The sequence below is a fragment of the Ptiloglossa arizonensis genome, chromosome 12 (genome assembly GCF_051014685.1).
Source record: "Ptiloglossa arizonensis isolate GNS036 chromosome 12, iyPtiAriz1_principal, whole genome shotgun sequence".
NCBI classification, from domain to species: Eukaryota; Metazoa; Arthropoda; class Insecta; order Hymenoptera; family Colletidae; genus Ptiloglossa; species Ptiloglossa arizonensis.
Genome location: NC_135059.1, coordinates 2,601,500 through 2,627,148, shown reverse-complemented (window position 1 = coordinate 2,627,148; position 25,649 = coordinate 2,601,500). Strand labels below are relative to the sequence as shown.

At 38.2% G+C, this 25,649-nt stretch overlaps 1 protein-coding gene across 3 annotated transcripts in view; it reads right to left on the bottom strand.

Moving 5' to 3' along the window:
* The window catches only part of Mdy (diacylglycerol O-acyltransferase), a 243,134-nt gene that overhangs the window by 183,784 nt on the left and 33,701 nt on the right, over positions 1–25,649 (bottom strand). For all 3 annotated transcript variants that reach the window (XR_012993772.1, XM_076324416.1, XM_076324417.1), the window contains exon 2: positions 13,096–13,224. Coding sequence is in view for 2 of the 3 variants with exons in the window: in XM_076324416.1 (XP_076180531.1) it covers positions 13,096–13,224 (129 nt within the window). In the remaining variant the exon portion in view is untranslated. The remainder of the gene's footprint in view (positions 1–13,095; positions 13,225–25,649) is intronic.

The window sequence follows — 25,649 nt, the reverse complement described above, 5'->3', positions numbered from 1 at the left end:
ACATTGATAACGATAGGATGCTGTAGGAAATATCCAAATAGTTCGATGTCTGACAGAAGTCACGTTTTATCTAAGCAAGTGGCATCTTATTTCGTTTCGCTTGTTACGTTGTTAAATTATCAAGTTATGGCAAAGTATTCTAATCGAGAGTATGTTTATATATTTGGGAGTTTGTGGAAGTAATGCTTCTGCTGCAAGTACATATTATGCAGAAAAATTTCCGATTTACGACTTCCGGATTGGAGAGAGCACAGCAAACGATAAGGGAGACTGGCTCACTTATATCGTGTCATGAAAATTGTGGTCGTCGTCGTCGATTGTGCAACATCGTTGAAGAAAATGTTCTTCAGAGTGTAAATGTGACACCTAGTATTGGTACAAGAAACCTTAGTTCTACGCATAATGTTAGTACGTAAATACATAAACAATCCGTCGTATTCTCCACAATAACCACATGCACCTATATCGTATTAAGTGTATACAAAATATTCTGAAACAGGATTATGGGATTCATTGCAAAGAATCAATTTTTATCAGTGATTAGTTGAATGTCACGCTACGAATCAACAGTTTCTATTATGGTTCGACGAGTCCAAGTTTACACGAGATGGAATTGTAGATGTGCACAATATGATTCATTGATGATCAAAGAGAAATCCTCACATTTATCGTGACACTCACTTTTAAGAGAAGTGGAGCGTCAATGTTTGAACAGGGATAATTGCGAATCAAATTGTAGGACATTATTTTCTGCCAGACAACCTAAATGGAAGCAGATATTTAGAGCTTTTACGTTAGAAGAACTACCTTTAGATATCAGATCTAGAAGAATTTTTCAACGTGACGGTGCCCCGTGACATTTCACGGGATCAGTTTTAAATTTCTTAAATGAAAAGTATTCGTGCTGGATAGGTCGTGGCGATAAGGTACACTGGCCTCTCAGGTCTCCGAACCTCACTTTCTTGGACCTTTATTTATGGAGACATGTCAAAGAAGAAGTGTACAAAGAAAATATTTATAAAATTGCACAGCTGAAGCTAGAAATTCTTCACGTGGCTGAGAAACTAAAAAATTGTACACCATATATTTTCCTTATTTTTTAATATAGAATGGTAATTGGACCTGAGGTATCCTGGCTGGTTGTACTACGATTTTTCACCCACTCTGTATATACACTGTTGCTCGAAAGCTTGAAGTACCCTCTCATCTTTGAAATAAATCATTCTTTTTTCGTTCATACACACTTAACCCTCGATTAAGGACAACTGACGCCAATTTTTGATCACGAAAAGAGACAATTCTGTACTCTTCGCTTAATTTAGTATTTTCGTGTGTTTCGATCGCGATTATTCAGCGATTACCAACAATTGTCGACAAGACAACAGCTGTCTATCACTACCTATTGATACACTCAGCGTAACATTAGTAGAGCACAATAAATCATTGACCTAATAAATCATTGACAGTGGAACATTAGTAGAGCATAATACATCATTGACATACTCAGTGGAACGTTAATAGAGCGTAATGCATCATTGACATAATCAGTGAAACATTGGTAAAGCATAATAAATAATTAACATACTCGGTGGAGCATCGGTAGAGCACATTAAATAATTGACATACTCAGTGGAACATTAGTATAGCACATTAAATGATCGATAGTGTAACACTCAGTGTAATATTAGTATAACACAATAAATAATCGACGTACGCAGTGGAACATTGGTAAAGCATAATAAACGATCGACATACTCGGTGGAACATTGGTAGAGCATATTAAATAATTGACATACTCGGTGTGTCAATTACCATTCTATATTAAAAAATATGGAAAAAATATGGTACACAATTTTTTCGTTTGAGGCTTCGTTTCCGAGAAAATTGAATTTGAAGTTTATTACTTTCATTTTAGTTGTTTACTTTACAAATACTGTTAAAAATGCCCTCCTCGTTGCTGCACACATAACTGTGCTCGACAAATTGAAGATAACTCAAATGATTGTAACGAAGTATCATTTTTTAATTTCTCAACCACGTGAAGAATTTCTAGCTTCAGCTGTACTCAGTGGAACATTAGTATAGCACATTAGATGATTGACATACTCAGTGTGTCAATTACCATTCTAGATTAAGAAATAAAGAAAATGTATGGTGTACAATTTTTTCGTTCGAGGCTTTGTTTTCGAGAAAATTGAATTTGAAGTTTATTACTTTACAAATACTGTTAGAAATGGCCTCCTCGTTGCTGCACACATAACTGTGCTCGACGAATTAAAGATAACTCAACGAATTGTAACGAAGTATAATTTTTTAATTTCTCAACCCCTTGAAGAATTTCTAGCTTCAGCTGTACTCAGTGGAACATTAGTATAGCACATTAAATGATTGGCATACTCGGTGTGTCAATTACCATTCTATATTAAAAAATAAGGAAAAAATATGGTATACAATTTTTTCGTTCGAGGCTTCGTTTTCGAGAAAATTGAATTTGAAGTTTAGTACTTTCATTTTAGTTTCTCAACCACGTGAAGAATTTCTAGCTTCAGCTGTACTCAGTGGAACATTAGTATAGCACATTAAATGATTGACATACTCGGTGTGTCAATTACCATTCTATATTAAAAAATAAGGAAAAAATATGGTATACAATTTTTTCGTTCGAGGCTTCGTTTTCGAGAAAATTGAATTTGAAGTTTATTACTTTCATTTTAGTTTCTCAACCACGTGAAGAATTTCTAGCTTCAGCTGTACTCAGTGGAACATTAGTATAGCGCATCAAATGATCGACATACTCAGTGTAACATTAGTATAACACAATAAATAATCGACGTACGCAGTGGAACATCGGTAAAGCATAATAAACGATCGATACACTCGGTGGAACATTGATAGAAGATAAATCATATCGCGATTGCTAACCCTCGCATCGAAGCTTCCTCGATCGTTCCGCGACTACAGCCCATCGGGGTTGAAGGTACACCATACAATGCTGTACGATAGTCTGTCGAAACTATCACGATGTCAGAAACGTTAATGCCATTTTTCGCGCGGTAATACCGAGCGACGGCGCAGTTCCGAGGATTCTCCGACTATAGCTCGTGTAATCCGGATGAGCGGTGGACGAGTTTTATTTCTCGGCATGACGTGAATCCTTGCGAAAATCGCGAGCAAAATAGAACGACGAGGATGAACGTGACACGACGGATTCGGTCGTCTCTTCGCAACGTGCCGGCCCGATATCGAATCGCTGAAAATTTTCGAAGCCGGACATTGTAATCGTTCCTACGAATATAAAGCTTGGCAAAGGGCTTTAAAAATATACCGTTGAAACTTTATCGCGAACCGATATCTTCCTCCGTGTTCAAGGATATTTGTTGTCAGATAGAATATAAATACTATTTTTTTTTTTCCGTGTTCTCGTCCTGCTTCGACGTACATACACGCGTTTAAAAACGAACGAGTATACATGTTTCGCGACACCGATGGAAAAGTGAATAAAATTCTGTGTAAAAACAAAAACACCCGTGATTTCTAGTAACGAGATCAGTGTATCCTTGTATCCTTTGAAAATAATTTTTTAACGACGAACGGTAGAAAATACAAAAGTTGCGTTATTTGCAGCGATTATGATCAACGAGTGTTATATTTTGAAACGACGCGATTAGAAATTGAAGACGCGCTATTTAAAGAGAGAACTTAAATCTTTTCCGAGAAGGATTGGATTCGATTGAACCAAATTTCGGTTGAATCAAGTTCTCGTGCCAATCGTACGCGATAATACGATATAGAGCGCAATAGCGACAAATTTTTCGACACAAAAATAGTATATTGCTACAAACTCTGATAACAAGTCGATATGAGTTTACTTCAAAAAAGAGGGAGGATATAAGTTATTTGTAACGTTGTTACGATCCGAAAACTGATTCGCGTTAATTCGCCTTTTCGAAATTAAAAAATTCTATGCCCAATAATGTGCGAGAAAAACGAAATATGAAACGTATCGAAAAATTTCGTACCGATCGGTGTCCCGTCGCATACAATATAATTTCATTTTTGGAATTTCATGGACTCGTAAATTCCGCTTACACACGGACGTCTCACGGCAAATTAATTTCATGCGACCGGACCGATAGAAGGATTCAATTGCGATGAAACGCGGAACCTCGTGTAACGGACAAAATATAATATTTGGCTGGCCATTTCACCCAAAATTGTAAAGAAAAATTTTAAATTTAATTATTTACAACTAAACAAGTCACTATAACCTCAAAATGTCTTTGCTACGACTTTAATGTACACAATGAGCTGACAAATGACAATCAAATAGTGACATGCGCAGAAACGACATTACTTTCCGGTCCACCTAATATATTATAAACGGATAACGATGTAAATCGGAAAACGAACGTATCGTTCGAACAGGATCGACCGTTTTTTAACAAAGTCGTTCAAAAATCATTTTTAACAGTATTTACCTTCTCCGACTTCAGAATTATTCTATCACCATTTTCGATGATTCTACGTAGACCGAGTCTGGATCTATTTTAACTCACATTCCCAAAAATCATATCGATCTCCACGACTCGCCATGAATAATTTCAACCGGGAACTGTTTATTTCGGAACTGATAAGACGATCGATGGAATGACAAAATAGAAAGAAAAATGTAGATTCGGGTTTATACTGACCCAAGCACGATTGCCAACATTATATTGGTATTAACCATATTTTAGTTAATACCAAAAAATATTACGTTACGGATCGTTGAAATCGTTTAAACTTTGCAACAACACGGAGAACGGAAGGCAAGAACTACCAGCATGTCTGGTAGAGAACAATACGTTTAACAATGTAACAAGCGTGTAATGCGTGTATTTAACCGAATAAGTTTAAAGATAAAAGAACAAAACAAACACCGGGAATTAAATAAGCTCCTATTTTCAAGTTTTACAATCTTTGTTGAAATAACCTACTCTAATTCTCACAAGTATCTTTAAAATACAATAGTATTCAATAGTGTGCAATTTCCCCCGGATATATGTGAAAGAATCATCCCCACCACTTTTTATGTTTTCCCAGCTTGGTATAGTTTTTTACTCGAAACTGTATCTTCTGAATAATTATTAGCGAATCAATATTTTTCCGTGGAATATAAGTTCGAATACGAACTGCTTCGGGCTATATTTTCATTAAACGCAATTGAAAGTTTTTCAATGGAAAACAGTTTTCCATTCTCAACGGGAGAATCTCGTCCATCCGTTCGATAATACTCTTATGAAAATACAACGAGAAACATCAAAGTTCATAGTTGCATTAACGGTCACCTATCGATACACGCGCGGCGTCGCTTTGAAGTTCGGTAACCGAACGCCCGTAATACGAGATCTGTTCACTGTTGCGCTCGCTTCTGTTGTATCTATTAGATTGTTCGGACGGTCATTTCGTTTTTTTTTTTGGTGAAAATGAAACACGATTCTTTTAGAGTGTACAAACATTTTATTAAATTATATATTCACCATTTTGGAAAACGAACGACTTCGAACATCGAAATAGATCGCTCTTCTCGTGGAATAATTCACGATGCTGGCCCCTGCGCGCAAAAAGTCGATTCTTGGACAAATTTCGCGACCAACCCCGACCACAAGCCCTATACACGATTTTTCACGACCAACCCCGACCACAAGCCCTATACACGATTTTTCGCGACCAACCCCGACCACAAGCCCTATACACGATTTTTCGCGACCAACCCCGACCACAAGCCCTATACACGATTTTTCGTGACCAACCCCGACCACAAGCCCTATACACGATTTCTCGCGTACAACCTAGCGCTACCGTGCACGTTCCTCTTTTAAAGGCAAGAATCAAACTTCGTAATTAACGTTTCGTTTCACCGGCAAGAGTGGCATATTGAAACGGTTATTAGAAACGAGCGAAATCCTTTCCGCGATCAATTTATAAAAGTTTTAAAGCGCCCCCGCGAGAAATTCCGTGGCTCTCGTTTCGAGTATACTTTAATACTTTCAATTTATCGGTGCCCGCAGCGTCTTTGATTCCTCGCCACGATTCCTCGATTCTCCACCCCGCCACCCCCTCTTCCGGTAAACTCGGCCCATTAAGATTTGCGCGAAGCATCGTACAGTTCCAGTTTAAGTGCATAAATTATGACCGGATCGCGAACCTTTCGAAAAAGTTTCTCCGGACGAAGCTGCCAAAAAGGATAAAAATGAGGAAAGGAGAAGGGGTGGGGGAGAAGGAGGCAGGGAAACTTCGATATACCCTGTCTCTCTGTCTCCGAACCTTTCCACGGACTTTTATCGATAGAACCTAGAGTCTTTCGTCGAGAGTCCGATTAATTGAGCTCTCTTCCTACCCTTTTTTTCACCAAGAGGAGAACCATCCTCCCACTTTCTTGCCGGCGTGTCTCTTTCAACCACCGTCAATTCTCCATCCAAGTCTCCCGTTTTCCCCCGTGCAACGATTCCGCGCGTCGATTAATCTCGATCGTCGTGGAATCGCGTTGCCTGCTTCGTTCTATAGCCATGATTCGACGACCGAAACGGTTCTTCTTCTTGTACCCCGCTCAACGGTGGAACGGATTTCTTGCGAATCGAATTACCATAGAACACGTCGGAATTAAATGGACGCGGAATCTCTTTGATACCACGCGAACTAGCAGTGTCGTTGGTCAACCGAGCTCGCGGCTCTCGTCGCAAAATTCTACTATTTACACACGTTAGGGTGGCTCGCGGCTGGTATATTCCCCGCTGTTTTAATCACTTTGCCACCTGTTATTTTTAACCCTTTGCGGGCATAACAGTTCGAAGCACCGTGCGATCGCTGCGGTGGTCGGAGGTACCTCTTTTTTTTTTTTCTTTTTTTTTCTCCTGCATACCGCAAACCCCCGAAAAACGAATAAAAGAAAAAATAAACAAGAAAAAGCGGGGAAAAATCAAATAAAATCGAGTTTATCACGGTCGCTATGGTGACTGCCAAGCATACGTATACGTGTCTATCGGGTACGTTGATCATTTTCGCTGGTATACCGAACATAATCTAAAAATATTCGTCCAATGCGTACACCGGGATGGTACAAATATGAACGAGACTTTCCTTTTTTTAGAAATTTGTTCCACGAATATTTCAGCAAATTAACGAAGGGTTATTTGCCGACACGGTGTCCGCTAACTCCCGTGCACGTTTTTCGACAAATTTACGATATTTTAATGCCGGTATCGGAAAAATAGCGGGTTAGCTATCGAGCCAATTCTTCCGAATCGATGTTGTTCGTTGAATATACGCGTTGATACGTTGTACGAGTGATCTTTTTGCGTTGATTATTGTAAATATGTCACGCGTTTGTTTGCGTTTTCATCGTTCGATAAAGGAGTGAAAAAGGGAGGAATTTTATCCATTCGAAGAAATTCGTAGAAACAGTGATACGCGAAACTGAAATAGAGTCAAACGATCGATGAAAAATTTAATATTAACTCCATAATATTTACTCGTGGTGTTCACAATACCCCGTTTCATCGTTAATAAAATACTACCTAGGTGTTCAAGGGTTAACGAGTATGGAACTGGTTTGGTCCTATCGCTGGTATTGAATAATGTTTAAATGGATACTAATTACACAAGATTATAACCGTAACAATATCATCGATGTATTCTACACTGGCCGAATATCGAGTTAAATAATATCGGTCTACCCCAAACGAAACAAATAAAATATCTGGGATTACATTTGAATTTAAAACTCGCGTGGAAGCGGAGTATTAAATCTGTGGTGAAAAAATATAGGAATAAAAATATTGAAAACTGGCTGAAAATTTACTAATCAATCATAAAGCCCATCTGGACCTATGGAGTTCCATTATTGGGACCAACAGCGGTGAGCCGTATATCGAAACTAAATAGTATTATTACGATGAAAAATATTCAAAGCGGGGAGGAAAAATTCGAGCACGTCCCGACCAATTAACCGTGGAGGGCGAAACTTTTAAAAAGAAAAGACCAGAACCGTACAGATTCGATGAATAAAATGAGAAATACATCGAAAATATAAGCGAAGGGACAAATCGTAAAATTGCAACTGAAAATAGAATAAAAAGAAAATCTCTTCAGCGAACAACTTGAAAACTCTCCACGGCAATCCGATATGATTGAACTTGCACGGAACGCTATCACCGGCGGTAACAACAGCACTCCGAAATAATAACATCGAAGTAACGTAAAAACTTCGGGAAAGTTTCACGTTCAACGATCAGGGAATAATTTGTTCGACTTTCCGCAGCCTCGAGAACAATTCTCGCTACTGGTCACGCATGGAATCACTTCCATCGTTGATTCGGTGGACTTCGAGTGACCTGCAGCCGCGTTTGTTTCAGAAACACTTCGAGACTACCCCGAGCAATTACGTCGCGAAAGTTTCCTTGGAAAGTTTTTCCACGCTTAACGAGCGTGATAAATTTCTGTTACGCGCCCCCAGGAGCCGCTGGACGCGAGGCCAAGAGTTTACAACGGCGATAAAAATCTCGTTGAAATTATTCATGGGCCGAGCTTGTACTTCGCCCTTCAGGATTCGAAGGGGAAGCGAAATTGGTATAGGAGCTGTCTCTCTCCGTGTAGCGAAATCTTCCGTTGGAGAGGACCGGACTGGCGACACGCTGTTAATTTTAATCGGGTAAAGAAAGGGGAGATGGTATTCCCCGAGCGTTCCCATAAATTACTCATTTTTAATGCGGAATTAGTATGCGACGGGACTCTTTCTTCTTCGAGATACGAATATAACAGGTTCGAACCGAGTTATCGAAACTATCGACGATAGAGACTGATGTTAAACCTTCTAACGTAATCAGTTATTTCGCTTGAGAAATGATAAATAAATATCGAGGGGAGCATGATTTAACGCGAGTAATTCTTTTACAGGTAGATATGTGGAAAACTCATCGAAGAGCAATTTTATTGTTTTATATGGACCTGTGTAGTTTGTAAACAAAGTATCGATCTACACTCTAATCTTATGGATTTTACAAAAGAAATAAAATTTTCTTAAATTATTGTCACGTATGACACTGTCACACATCAATAAGAAGTGTTCGGGTAATCTCCTGGACACTAAATCCAATATAGATTCGAGTTAATTAATTTCATTAATTGTCATCCATTTCCCCCTTTCGTATCACGTTATTATTACCTATATTCTTAGACTTGTGTTTCCCAAATAAATTATTCGTTTCTTGTTATTATACCACGAATACACCGGATGACGTACAATTTTTCTACACTCTAATCTTATCGATCTTACAAAAGAAATAAAATTTTCTTAAATTATTCTCACGTATGACATTGTCGTACATCAATAAGGAGTGTTCGATATCCTGAACACTAAATCCAATATAGATTCAAGTTAATTAATTTCATTAATTGTCAATTGTTAATTAATTTCATTCCCTCTTCTCGATCGGCACAATTTGACACTTTCGAAGACACTGTTACGATATTTGCGAAAATCGATGAAATAATTAATAGGAAATGTAGCCGTTTTTCCTTCCTTAGAAAAAAGTATTTCCCTTGTAAAAAAATAACTGCAACTTACTTATTGTTATCTAACGGCGAAGAAAGACGGTAGAAATGTATAGAAAACTATTTAATGGACAACGTATATAAATCTCTCTGTATATAAATAACTGTATAAATAACTAAAAAGGGCGAGTGGAAGTTTAGACACAAGTATAAAAATATAAAAAGAATGTGATGTGAGAAGAGAAAAAATATATACAGAGTGTAGGAAAAAACTGAATAATAAGAAAGAAAAGCATTCCTAAAAGACCAGGAAACTTTCTCGAATAAAGGGAAAGGTTCTAATTATAATTCAAGATCGTGAACACAAATTTATTCGGAGACTGGAAATTAGTCACTCTGTGCTTCCTAAGTAGCTACCTAAATTTTTATTTCTCGAATTCTTTTGCGACAAGTGTGAAATAATAAAGTACAGAACGATAAAATCGGAGAGACCGAATCTTTATCGTTTTGGACATGGTTGAAACAATACGAGAAATAAAGAATTAGATAACTATCGTAGATTGGCTAATCTCCGGTCTCCAAAGAAATTTATGTTACATGATCTTGCGTCATAATCTACAAGATCTTATCTTTTATTGGACTAAGTTTTCTGCTCCCTTTCACTTATCAACTCGATCGAAACTCGGTACTTTAGGAATATTTTTATTTTTCACTATTTGCGTGTTTTCTCGCATCGTACACATATTATTACTACTTACATTCTTACACTTGTGTTTCCCAAATAAATTATTCCTTTCTTGTTATTATACCACGAATACACCAGATGACGTACAATTTCCCTACACTCTAATCTTATCGATCTTACAAAGCAAATAAAATATTCTTAAATCATTGTCACGCATGACACTGTCACACATCGATAAGGAATTTTCGAGTAATCTCCTGGACACTAAATCCAATACAGATTCGAGTTAATCAATTCCATTAATTGTCATCAATTCCCTCTCTCGATCGACACAATTCGACACTTTCGAAGACACTGTTACGATACTCGTGAAAATCGATGAAACAATTAATACGAAATTCAGTTCCGTGAAATAAATTCTATTGACCTCCGAAATGCATTTACTGCGATTGATACGGACGTATTAGCTAACTTGAATAATATTCGGGTGCATTGATTAACGCGCACACACGTGCACGTCTGACAATAATCTGTAGAATCGGCAGAAAGGTTTGAACGGTATCGCAAGAGCCACTGATAATGATGTAGTTATCAACATAGATTAGACTGTCACGGTGACTTTGATTTCCAATGAGAACGGCGTCGATAAACCGAACGAGGAATTCTACATTGTACCCCGAATGACAGGCGGATCTCATTTTTCACTATCGATCTGATTATTCCTCTTTTTGTTTCCGTCGATCGATGCACCGCGCCGCGCCGGCTCGAATTTCCCGTGGAAAAATTCTCCGCTCTTACGAAAGCCGATTCGTCCGAATCAGCGCAAAAACTTCTACTCGGACAATCGATTCACTAATTAAATGAAATTCATTTATCGTTCAAAAGGGGTTTTTCTACTTCATCAAAATTACGTTTGCCCAAGTTTTTTTTTTCCCCATCCCCTTATACCTTTCCCCTTCGTTCTATCCAGGATCCTATGACAGCTTGATGAAGCTATCGTTTCTTCGACCGTGTTCCCCCTCGTGGAATTATACGACGCTCCGACTAAATCGTTCATATCTAGGATCTTTCTTTCGTGTTTTTTCACACTCTGTCCCCGGTACGAGTTCCATGATCGAGAGGTTCACCGACCCCTATCGTACGTACATTGGAACAAATACTCGGGGGACGCATCTAACGGTGGAGCACGTAGTATCTTCGCGGTGTATAGAGACATCGGTGTCACGGGGATGATACACCGGTTTCTCTTTTCTTTGATAAATAACGTCGAAAACGCGTCAGGTAAATTGCCACAAATGACGGACCGATGAGATTCGAGAACGTTTCGATTTCTTCCCGCGTCGCTCCACCTATAAATCACTTTTTCTTCCGGGTCGTGCTCGTTCCCCATTGCCGTTTCAGGGATGAAACAAAAATTCTAACATTGTTTCTGACGCTCGATTACCCACGGGCGATCTTTCGTTAGTATTACTAGCGATCTATAGTATTATATTTTTGCGTCTATTGAGTATTTTCTGGCGATTTTTGGATCTCGAAACGGGGGAAAAAAAAACTCGATAGAACTCGACGAATTGTGAATTATTCGAACACTGTTTACGTTTTTTGGGTTGGAGCGATCCTCGTTGAGTTCACCAGCTTTAATTGGAAGTGAAAATGTTTTAATTTGTCATTATTTCTTCGTGAGAGTACCGTCGATAGACTGACGATGTTTTTTCGGTGAAGGTAAGTCCAAACACTATCGAATTTGCGTTATAGTAGAATTAACTGGCAGTAGATTAATTGGTTTAATCGAGAGACAGTCGAGATAAATCGAGGTCCGTATTTTTTAAAAAAATTATCTCTTTATTCTTAATTAGAAGATATACTTTTTTTTATGATTCACTCGTAATCGAATTTTGTATATTTGCTTCAATTTTATTTTGTTAATTTTTCACTTTTTCACGTCAATGTTTCACCGTCGATCAATTTTCTTTTAATATATCGCCTTGGTGGTCTAACATTGAACAGTACGATTAAAAATTGGAACTTTAATAATTTTACACATATAAGTGCTCTTCGTGCTAATTTTTCACTCTCGTTCAATTTTCTATCAATATAGCCCCTCGTTGCTTTAAATATCGAAGAGCCCGATACAAAATTGAAACGCTCTTTCTATAACTAATTTTCTTAATTTTTTATACTTTTATTCTCGGACTCGTTTCGAGCAACAATTCTATTCACTTCGATGACCTCTGTATTATAATATTTTTAGGTAGCTATTCTTATACGCGTTGAAAATATTGTAGGACATTTCTCAGAAATAGTTCGAGCAATGAAAAATTAAAAATAAATTACTTGTGGACGCGTTTGTAATTAATCTATCGGTAACACTCGTATAAAAATACAATGTAACATATACAAAATTTGATTTCATTAAACTTTCGATGACAAACATTAAGATATTCGTGCATGATCAAATTTCCGGCTATCGAACATACGAGTTAGTATATCTCTCCGTGTATCTCCGATAAAAGTATCTTAAAAATTAATCAAAGAGACGTTTTCAAGCCTGAATCGCTACAAAAGGTACTTAGAACGATACAATTATTGTTCTTTCGTTATTAACTGAAAATAAATTTCCAATTAGACAAATCTAATATTTTTACCTTCTTACAATAGTACCGTAAACGTACGGTAAAAAATAGCCAAGATCATCTAACGAATCTTTACGATAATCCTCCCTTATGGGAATCGTCTTTCGCGTTCCTTGAACTTTAGTGGGAATCGAACTGCACAATGTAGCCAACCGCGAGCTTTCAGTTTCAACGAAACATATCACGTATCACGGGCGGTCGGGTTTGATGAGGGAGCGGTTCTATCAAGATTCTCGACATACTCACTTTATGAAATTTTCTAGGAGCAATCGGATTCCACCGATGCCCAACAAGAGGAAGCCCCAGTTGACGAATCCCGTAAAGTTGTCGAAACCCGAGCTCCAGGAGAACAGACTATCTCTAGGACGATGACATCTGTAAGGAGAAAGAACGGTCCGAGTTAAAAAGAAATTGTCGTTTCAGACCGATGGCACACTCGTCGTCCGCGATATAAAGGAAGAAAGGCGCCATGAAAACATCACTAGAATAAGAATGGAACAATAAAGCCGCTTCCATATCGTACGGTTATATGCATTTCCATTTCAATTTACGAAGGAACACGCGATTTATGCAACGTATTGAAAACATTTGTTCAAGCTATTCTTGTTTCCACCGATCCCGTACCACGTTTCCTTTTTCAACCCCTTTTTAAAGGAAACGGAAACGTTGGTCGGCGATGCATTCCACTCGAAATAAACGTACCACTGACGGACAAGCGTCGACCACATAGGCATCTTAAGGACGGTAAATATTACGTCGCTCGGTAAATATCGTAGATACTCTGTTATCCGAACGGAACATGTCTCCTTAGAGGGAAAACTATCTCTTCTCGACGCATTCGTTCGTAATGTTACGCAAATAAGATATGTAATTAGTACAAAGTTTATTTCTACTTTAAGAGAAAGGTATAAGTTTATTTCTACTTGAAGAAAAAGGTACAAGTTTATTTCTACTTTAAAAAAAAGGTATAACTTTACTATATGTCAATAGAACGTGTACGGTGAATAGGAAACTAACGTATCGTAGATACTCCGTTATCCGAACGGAACATGTCTCCGTAGAGGGAAAACTATCTCTTCTCGACGCATTCGTTTGTAATGTTACGCAAATAACATATGTAATTAATACAAAGTTTCTTTCTACTTTAAGATAAAGGTATAAGTCTATTTCTACTTTAAGAAAAAGGTATGTTTATTTCTACTTTAAGAAAAAGGTATAAGTTTATTTCAACTTTAAGAAAAAGGTATAACTTTACTATCGTATTTGAAAATAAACACTCGTCGCGCGGATATATAAATATATGTCAATAGAACGTGTACGGTGAATAGGAAACTAACGTATCGTAGATACTCCGTTATCCGAATAGAACATGTCTCTCCTTAGAAGGAAAACTATTATATTTCTTCTCAACGCATTCGTTCGTAATGTTACGCAAATAACATATGTAATTAATACAAAGTTTCTTTCTACTTTAAGAAAAAGGTATAAGTTTATTTCTACTTTAAGAAAAAGGTGTAAGTTTTTTCTACTTTAAGAAAAAGGTGTAAGTTTTTTCTACTTGAAGAAAAAGGTACAAGTTTATTTCTACTTTAAGAAAAAGGTATAACTTTGTTATCGTATTTGAAAATAAACACTCGTCGCGCAGATATACAAATATATGTCAATAGAACGTCTACGGTGAATAGGAAAATATAGTATCTTTATCGATTTACTTTACTTATTGGAGAAAAGGGAGCTATTAACTTTTACACGATTATGTTGAAATAAATAATTCATTGTAGTCTTCGCTAACTGAACGTTTTCGATAAATAATTCGAGGCATATAATAATAATCTACAAATACAATTGTACAGTGAAAACGTACCACAGGCTTTGTGTTCAAACGTAGGGAATTATAATTAACAGTAAAGCGGAGACTGCAACGAATTTTCGTAATTTAAGGACTTTAATGTTCCGAAACATTGTCCAAGTTTTGGAACGAAGACTCACGTTACGCAAGATATTCTCGTTTGTTCGAATATGCAAAACAGAGTGCGTTTGATATTAATTTTCTTACGTAGAATTACGTTTATCGTTTATTCGCTCGTTTAACGTCAAGAAACCGTGTGAAATATGCGAACAAATTAATGCACCATTGTTAACATCCATTTGGACATTTGTTTGGTGAGAATCTATGGGCCTCACACTTAATCCTTCCGACAACGATAAATCTTCCCTTGAGAGCTCGTATTTACGAAAACAATGTACGGAACAACGAAACGAGCAAGGCTGGTATTCAACCGGAGAAGAACTACGAGACAAAACGAGCGTAACGGTGTGAGGGTAACACGATCGTAAGAATTATAACATTACGTATCGAACGACCTAATACCAGCGTGAATTAAGGTGTCGGAATGTCGAACCGAACCGAGACTCTGTGAAACGTTCAATGTTGATGTTCTCGACATTTTTCCAACCCATTGCGCGAAAAGTAGAAATATTCGATAGTTTATCGACGTACTTGTTATTTTATAGCTTCGCTAAGAACAGTAGTGGAAATATTGATACAAGTTTTCAGGTATATAGTGTAAAATGTCATTTGGAGCACACTCATCTATCATATTCGTGTAGATGCAAAATGGACATCTGTACGATGAAGCGAATAGTTTTGCGGAAAAGTAGAACTATTCAATAGTCTATCGGCGTATTTGTTATTTTATAGCTTCGCTAAGAACAGTAGTGGAAATATTGATACAAGTTTTCAGGTATATAGTGTAAAATGTCATTTGGAGCACACTCATCTATCATATTCGTGTAGATGCAAAATGGACATCTGTACGATGAAGCGAATAGTTTTGCGGAAAAGTAGAAATATTCCATAGTTTATCGGCGTATTGGTTATTTTATAGCTTCGCGAAGAACAGTAGTGGAAATATTGATACAAGTTTTCTGGTATATAGTGTAAAATGACATTTGGAGCACACTCATCTATCATATTCGTGTAGATGCAAAATGGACATCTGTACGATGAAGCGAATAGTTTTGCGGAAAAGTAGAAATATTCGATAGTTTATCGGGGTATTTGTTATTTTATAGCTTCGCGAAGAACAGTAGTGGAAATATTGATACAAGTTTTCAGGTATATAGTGTAAAATGACATTTGGAGCACACTCATCTATCATATTTATGTAGATGCAAAATGGGCATCTGTACGATGAAGCGAATAGTTTTGTGGAAAAGTAGAAATATTCGATAGTTTATCGGCGTATTTGTTATTTTATAGCTTCGCTAAGAACAGTAGTGGAAATATTGATACAAGTTTTCAGGTATATAGTGTAAAATGTCATTTGGAGCACACTCATCTATTATATTCGTGTAGATGCAAAATGGGTATTTGTATGATAAAGCAAATAGTTTTGCGGAAAAGTAGAAATATTCGATAGTTTATTGGCGTACTTGTTATTTTATAGCTTCGCGAAGAACAGTAGTGGAAATATTGATACAAGTTTTCAGGTATATAGTGTAAAATGACATTTGGAGCACACTCATCTATTATATTCGTGTAGATGCAAAATGGGTATTTGTACGATGAAGCGAATAGTTTTGCGGAAAAGTAGAAATATTCGATAGTTTATCGGCGTATTTGTTATTTTATAGCTTCGCTAAGAACAGTAGTGGAAATATTGATACAAGTTTTCAGGTATATAGTGTAAAATGTCATTTGGAGCACACTCATCTATCATATTCGTGTAGATGCAAAATGGACATCTGTACGATGAAGCGAATAGTTTTGCGGAAAAGTAGAAATATTCCATAGTTTATCGGCGTATTGGTTATTTTATAGCTTCGCTAAGAACAGTAGTGGAAATATTGATACAAGTTTTCAGGTATATAGTGTAAAATGTCATTTGGAGCACACTCATCTATCATATTCGTGTAGATGCAAAATGGACATCTGTACGATGAAGCGAATAGTTTTGCGGAAAAGTAGAAATATTCCATAGTTTATCGGCGTATTGGTTATTTTATAGCTTCGCTAAGAACAGTAGTGGAAATATTGATACAAGTTTTCAGGTATATAGTGTAAAATGTCATTTGGAGCACACTCATCTATCATATTCGTGTAGATGCAAAATGGGTATTTGTACGATGAAGCGAATAGTTTTGCGGAAAAGTAGAAATATTCCATAGTTTATCGGCGTATTTGTTATTTTATAGCTTCGCTAAGAACAGTAGTGGAAATATTGATACAAGTTTTCAGGTATATAGTGTAAAATGACATTTGGAGCACACTCATCTATCATATTTATGTAGATGCAAAATGGGTATTTGTACGATGAAGCGAATAGTTTTGCGGAAAAGTAGAAATATTCAATAGTTTATCGGCGTATTTGTTATTTTATAGCTTCGCTAAGAACAGTAGTGGAAATATTGATACAAGTTTTCAGGTATATAGTGTAAAATGTCATTTGGAGCACACTCATCTATCATATTCGTGTAGATGCAAAATGGACATCTGTACGATGAAGCGAATAGTTTTGCGGAAAAGTAGAAATATTCCATAGTTTATCGGCGTATTGGTTATTTTATAGCTTCGCTAAGAACAGTAGTGGAAATATTGATACAAGTTTTCAGGTATATAGTGTAAAATGTCATTTGGAGCACACTCATCTATCATATTCGTGTAGATGCAAAATGGACATCTGTACGATGAAGCGAATAGTTTTGCGGAAAAGTAGAAATATTCCATAGTTTATCGGCGTATTGGTTATTTTATAGCTTCGCTAAGAACAGTAGTGGAAATATTGATACAAGTTTTCTGGTATATAGTGTAAAATGACATTTGGAGCACACTCATCTATCATATTCGTGTAGATGCAAAATGGACATCTGTACGATGAAGCGAATAGTTTTGCGGAAAAGTAGAAATATTCGATAGTTTATCGGGGTATTTGTTATTTTATAGCTTCGCGAAGAACAGTAGTGGAAATATTGATACAAGTTTTCTGGTATATAGTGTAAAATGACATTTGGAGCACACTCATCTATCATATTCGTGTAGATGCAAAATGGGTATTTGTACGATGAAGCGAATAGTTTTGCGGAAAAGTAGAAATATTCGATAGTTTATCGGGGTATTTGTTATTTTATAGCTTCGCTAAGAACAGTAGTGGAAATATTGATACAAGTTTTCTGGTATATAGTGTAAAATGACATTTGGAGCACACTCATCTATCATATTCGTGTAGATGCAAAATGGGTATTTGTACGATGAAGCAAATAGTTTTGCGATACACAAAACTTAATTTTTCTTGTTATTGTAAAATTGTAATGTAAACGCTCTTTCAGCAAACATTTTTTTGTTTTCTGCTTTGAAACTTCAATTCGATCTTTCTTAAAGAAATGCTGGTCGTCGCGTAGCATTCGTAAACATGTTGTTAATGAAAATAGAATTATTTTTACTCGAAAAGAGTAAAAGTTAAAGAGGAAAATACTAATATTTCTGTAACAATGATTTGCAGGGCTTGGAAGAAAATTTTAACGAATAGGCGAAAAATGAAACTTTATTGATAAAAATGAAATTTTATTGACAAAAAATGAAGAGACAAATCCATGTAGAGAAACCCACGGAATGTACAGAATTTGTGCAAGCGTTTAATAAAGCTTTGCCACGACAGGTTTCAATTAAACGTAGAACGAAGCGAACGTCTACTATATGCACCGATTCCTCTGAAAAGGAAAAGATTGAAAAGAATTGCGAAAAAAAAAATAAACAAAAATATACAAAAATCAAAAGGGAAAGAGAAAGAAAATAAAAGATATTATTGCCTGATGTGCAATGAATCCTATAATAAAAATAAACCTAATGAGAAATGGGTGCAATACTGTAACTGTGTAATGATTGGTCACACGAAGAATGTACCGATCGAAACGATTTATTTACGTATTTGTCATAATTGCAATTTTCTCTAATAATGGCAAAAGTATATCATAATTCTTTTTTTTTTTGTTTCTTTACCTTTCTATGTATCAAAATACAAATTTTGTCTTTCTTTTTCATACACTATTACAATTTAGTTAAATAAATATCTTGATTTTCTAAAAAATCCGGGACGGTTGTAACAATTTCTCTGCTTGTCGTTTCTTGTTAATATCTTTAATATCACTTGTCGTATAGCAAAATTGCTACGCCTGAAGAATGTCAGATAATTATGTACGTAACATATTTATACAAGAATTTTTGTTACAAATGTAATAGCTTTCGCGTAATCGTGTTCCAAAGTCAAAGTGTTGCTACTGACCCCTCTCTCCCTTAAAGTTATTTAAAAGTTCTCGAGTATTGATTTTTCGTAAACGGTTTAAAGATACATTGTAAGTTCGGAGCACCGATCACCAGTGACCACCATCGCATCCAACGCATTAAATTCACTACTTACGTCGAAGTCATTACTCACGTTCGAATAGCTCGCTTTCTTTCGAACCGTTTGTTTCTCTCGAAACCGTTCAGCTTATTCAAGACGTTCAATATTTTCTCTAATTACTCGATTCTTCCGAACCGTCCTATTTCATCGAGTTCTCGAATCAGGTCAGTCGCACCGTGTCACACACGGTTCTCCCGAACATTTTTCCTCAATTTTTCCCCAAAGTTTCCAACACCTCTATCGTGCAATCTCTGTTCCGTGGGCTCGCGTTTTCGCGTGTCCCGAGAAACGCTTCGAACGTCCGAGATATCTCTTTCCGCGCGGCAATTAAGTGGACACTGTTAACAATAAACCGTGTACCAGGTCTCGTAAAATTTGAATAGCGTACACGAGAGATCGCGGCGAGTGGCGGATACAAAACCCTCTCCGTGCTGGGTATCTCTCGCCGGGAGATAATACACCGGGTGAGCCTAAGTAATCGGCTTCCGCGGACTACCGGGTATCATCCCTCCGTGACTGCGAGGCACGTCGAGGGCCCCGACAAGGACCATCGTATAAACTTTTCAAAAGCGTTTTGTCTCGTAGCATAAAGCGTTCGAGGAGGCCCTTGTTTCCTTCTCCCGGATAAGACGTGCTCACCGGAGTGCGAGAATTTAGGGAGACGAAACAAAGTGTCGTCGTTCGCGGTGCGGATCGTTCGAAGGTAAAACACGCGCGGTCACACGCTCGTAGATCCACGCGCGTAGATCCACGCGTGTAGATTCACGCGTGTAAATTTACGCGAGAATCCATACTCTCCAGCGGGCCTCGGTTCGCCGATTCTTGTTTTCCACCCGACAAAACCGACCTGCCGTTTAAACTTTGATCCTAGGGGCTATCTACGACGGTCTTCCTGCTTTTTACATTAGGACGCGATTAAGGCTGAAACTAGTAGGGCTTCTAAGCCACCATCGCAGGAAGCCACCGATCTTAAGTATTTACGGGGAAGATCCCACCACGGCCAACTCGAGCCAGTTCAATCCTCCGGACGTTAAGTCTTCCGAGTCTCAAAGGGGCCGCGCGATACTGACCGAAACAATCGGAGCAGAGATAAAAATTGCGAGTGAGCAGCCACGTTGGGAGGGCAACGAGGAGGCGGGATGTAACATTGTGAAACTTCACCGCTAAAAGGAACACGGGATTAAGGTAAAGATTAAAGACAACCGACCGTCGGGAAACCTTTTCTGAAACACAATACCCTCTCCTCGGATTCGTGACGCGCAACTGGCCCGCGTGTATGTGCGTTTAATGCGATCGTGTTACGTAATAATTATGGATTTTATACAAAAAATGTTGATCGCCAATGGGAGACGAACTCTTCATTAGTTTCTTTTGTATCACACTTTAATTGCGGTACCGTCGGTCATAGATTCGTGCGAATCTAATCACGGGTCAAGATTGAACTGTCTCCTATGTGTTGGGTTTTTACGAGGGCGCTCAGATAAGTACTCAGCCTAGAAAAGAAAAAGGAAAATTTTGGAAAAGTAGCGAGTTATTTCTCTATATAGTCTCCTTTCAGCTCGATACACTTGACTTAGCGATGCTCCAACTTCTTTAACCCGTCTGAAAAATACGTTTTCTGGAGGTGTGCAAAGTAGGCCTCCGTGGCGGCGATAACCTCCTCGTTCGACTCAAATTTCTGCCCGGCGAGTGACTTTTTCAAGTTTGGAAACAAAAAGAAGTCGCACGGGGCCAAATCTGGAGAATACGGTGGATGGAGCAGCAGTTCGTAGCCTAATTCGACCAATTTGGCCTAAGCGACGCCGGAGGTGTGAGCCGGTACGTTGTCATGGTGGAAGAGCATTTTTTTCTTCGCCAAGTGGGGCCGTTTTTCCTGCAATTCGGCGTCGAATCGGCCCAATAAACCGGCACAGTAGAGCCCTGTGACCGTTGCGCCCTTGTCCAGGTAGTCGATGTAGATCACACCTTTTGAATCCCAAAAAACGATGGCCCTCAGCTTTCCGGCCGATAGGACAGACTTCGCCTTCTTCGGAGCAGGTTCGCCGGGTGAAGTCCACCGTTTCGACTGTTCCTTGGTCTCTGGTGTGTACCAGTAGATCCATGTTTCATCGACGGTCACGAAACGACGCAGAAACTCCTTCGAATTGCGCCTAAACAGCATCAAACACTGCTCCGAAGTGGTCTCACGTTTGTGCGTGTTGTCCATAGTAAGCAAACGCGGCACCCATCGCGCCGACAGCTTTCTCATGCCCGATATTTCATGCAGGATACGACCCACGCGGTCTTTTCAGATGCCTACTGTCTCAGCTATCTCGCGCACCTTCGATCGGCGGTCTGCCAATACCAGATCGTGAATTTTTTTTACGTTATCCTCCGTGGTAGCCGTTTTCGGGCCATCTGGACGTGGCTCGTCAAAAACCGACGTACGACCACGTTAAAACTCGTTGAACCAATTTTTGACGGTCGCCATCGAAGGAGAAGAGTCACCGTACACAACATCCAAGCGCTCGTTGATTTCGCTGCGCGATTTCCCTTCCAAAAACAAGAATCGAATCACCGACCGATATTGCTCTTTTCCCATTTGTCTAAAATACGCGGACACGCCCGCTTCCACACGCGGTCAAAACAAAACTACGAGTCCTATTCGGCTGAAATTTTCACAGTAGCTGTCTACAAGAATGTACTACAAGGTAGTAAATTTTTCTTGCGATCGTGGTGACCATCGGGTGGTGAAGCTCAGTAATTATCGGATCGCCCTCGTATATCTGTTCCTGTCCTGATTGTCCTGCGTTACGTAAGGAGTGTGTCATTATGGAAACGGAAAGAGTCTCATGAGTTGTTACGGGAACGTATTCAAAAGGAATTTCGGTTATCAGTGGTCTGTCGTATGGAGTGTCATACTTTGTTACGAGAACGAAAAGAGTCTCATTCGTTGTTATAAGAACGTGTGCGAAAGGAATGTTATCAGTTTTTAGGGTAGGGTTACAATCGCTCGACCTACCGGTCGTCTCGGGTAAATCCTAACTGTTACTACAAATTCAAGAAATGGCGTTTTAGAAACCTTTTCTAAATACCTCCGTAGAGGATCCCTCACGTGTAATTGCGCCTGGAGCTCTCCCTGTCCTTACGTCCGGCAACTACGTGCGTTTAATGCGATCGTTTAACCTCCCGGCTGTCTCGAGTAAATCCTAACTATTACTACGAATTTATGGCAGATCGCGGTAATTAATAGAGTCGCGATAAAGCCATGCCGGGCCGAGAACCGCGCAGGAAGAGCTATCTCACACTTCTGATACTGCTCCGCGCTCGGCTGCATGGCAGGATGCAGACGTGTCGCCGGAGAAATTCCATATGCATGAGTACTGGGTGTACTGGGTGTCCGAAGTGTCACGTTCAACTTATCCAGTAACACGTGACAGAGCAATAAACGCTCGAACGATCTCCCGGACGGTTCTACATCGGTACCAACGACACAATTAGGTACCGAACGACCGAGAGATCTTTGATGGTCCACCACGTTGCTCACACTGCTGTATTATCACTAACATCTGTGTTTTCAAAGTTGTGAATTACTTTATTTCCTTTCTCCTGATATTCTACAATTGTTTAAACTCTATGCTTCTGCTCGTAACATTAGTAATCTTTCTATTTCGAAACAGATTAAACGCTTTACGGTTACAACAATTGTGTATATCGTACTTGGAAAAAGTTTGAGTTATAATCATTTTGGAAACATTCTTGAATTTTTGCTAATGAAAACATTTAGATTGGCCATTACCGTGATACGAAACTCAGCTTTAATTGTTGTTCTCAAGGTATATGCGTTTCGTATATTGCTTTTGTAACGAATCTTTTTTTTCTCTCTGTAGATATCTATATTATTGTTATAATACTCTTCAGTTTCGTGGAAACGATCGATTATCGAGTGATCATATTATCGTCACGTGCAATCGAATCAATTGCACGCGAAAGTAATATTTTTTGTACTTTTGCTGTCGGTCACATTTATCGAATCTCTGACGCGTTGGACGATGCTCTTCCTACTCGCTATAAGCTCTCCTTATCCGTTCACCAGCCGTAAGAATGCACCCGATTCAGCCATGGTTCGATCGGTCCGAAGCACGCACATTCCCGGAATCCTCATTTTCCGAACATATCGCGTTAACGTCGGTATGCAACGCTGGACGTGATCCTATCGACGCTCGGCTCGTAGCCTAGCTATGATTCAGAACTACGCTATCTCTGTCGTAAATTAATGTGATATAGCTGCGTTGAGATGCGAGTTAGATCGTGACGAAGAAGAGTGAATTGTGGCCTGCCTGTTTATTCGAAACAGATTACGAACCGAAGCGACAAGCAATGCAAAACCGACGAGAAAATACGAGGATATGGATACACGGTCTTTCAACGAATCGAGTTCGATATTCTTCATTCCGTCGAGTTCTTTAACAATGTTCACAATTTTTCCACGTTACAAATTTTCTTTCTCTTTTCTTTTTCAGATTAGTCAGGGTGCAATGTTTTTTTTTTTAAGTAGAGAACGCGACGATTAAAAGAGACGATGATGGAATAATATTAATAGAGAATAATATTAATGAATTAATAGAGATGAAACGGAAAATTTTTAACGTAGAAAAACTGTGAACATTTTTAGCGTTTTATTTGAAACTGAACGCTGTCGAGCATCAATTTTCGATCATTAGATTATAAATTGACGCGGTAAACTATGCAAAATCGACGAGAAAATACGAGAACATCGAAACACGGTCTTTTAACGAACTAGGTTGGAATTTTTAAATCCCGTTGAGTTTTTTAACATCTTGGATGCAATGTTTTTTTAAGTAGGCAACGAGACGGTAAAGAGAAACGACTTTTAATCTGGAAAAGAAAAGAGGAAGAAAACTTTTAACGTGGAAAAATTGTGAACAATGTTTTCGTTTCACTTGAAATTGAACGTTGTCGACCACCAATTTTAGATCTTCCAACTAAATATACTATAATTGTTCCATATTTTGAACAAATATGTGCGATAGTATTAAGAGTAGTCTTTGTGTATAGAAATTGGTCGTTAAATACCACAGAGTGCTGAACTAAATACAGTAAATTCTGTTTTCGTGTATCGAAATCGAGACCGCCGGTTCGATTATTCTCCATCCTTTAATAATCGCAATAATGATATGTGTTTATTACGCGCAACGACGCGCTAATTACAATGAAACGGAAAGAAAAGAACAAAAAACAATGAGAACGAGAGAAAATAATGAAAATGTTACCACAAGCGTCCTTTATTATTTTGGGATAGTTATTCGCGGACCAGGTATGAAAATGAAGATAATTTAGTAATTATAATTATGCGTGGAATTAACAAACATAAAAATAAATCCGCGATAACAAATTTCCTCCGTATACGGATCTCGAAATCTGTTGCAAGAACTCGCGATGCTAATTATCATTTCGTTCAATAAATTCTGATCAATGTAGAATTTTTATTTCATCAAAAATATTTAACAACGTTCGATCCACTATATATTCTCCACTATTATTTACGATATCTTCCTCCAGGTTTTGACAATTTTTTAAATTTGCTTCTTGAGAAATTTCGTTCAAATCATTTCAAAAAGAACGGAGAAGGTGAAATTAATAAATAATTAGACGATTCGAAGAAAAATTGCCCTCCTTAACCTTGCAAATTATTTTTGCGCTATTCTTACAACAAAACATCCTTCGTCCTAAACATTTCAAACATTTTGAACCTCGATTAAACTCATAGCAACACGTATCAAAGATGTACATTTTCATTCCCTCGAAATTCCATGATTGTTAACCCAAAGTTTTATCATTACACCAATAGGAAATAAAAACTTCCAGGGCATTTCTAATGCGAAAAGAATACAAACTATCGAATCGTACATAATACAGTACCTACGAGCAATTATTATCAGAATAAATTTATTACGAAACGATGATCGCACGAACGTATTGGACAACCTAATAATATTATTAATTTCGCGCCAATGCACACTTCCTTCTAATGAACTCGCTCCCTAGAAATTCGAGAGATGGTTCCAACAATTGGTAGGCCGAAACTCGGATTTTTTATTTCAACCGAGGTCTGTGTTGCCTGGAAATAGTTCCCAAGCTCGGACGCGGTCGGTTTCGAATAATTTACGCTTCGAATTACGCTTCGAGCCGTCGAGTCGCGTCGCTTCGGAGTTCCTCCTTTGTCCGACGAATTCCACGACAATTAAAGTAATCTCGAATATTCGTCGGAGAAAATTGCCGACGACGGACGAAAACAGAAACGTTCTGCGCGCGATATCGTTTGGAAACTACGGATTTCGGATCTGGTCACGAGGGACGGTTCGCTACGCCTTTTTTGACAAGAAGACACAAGTTACC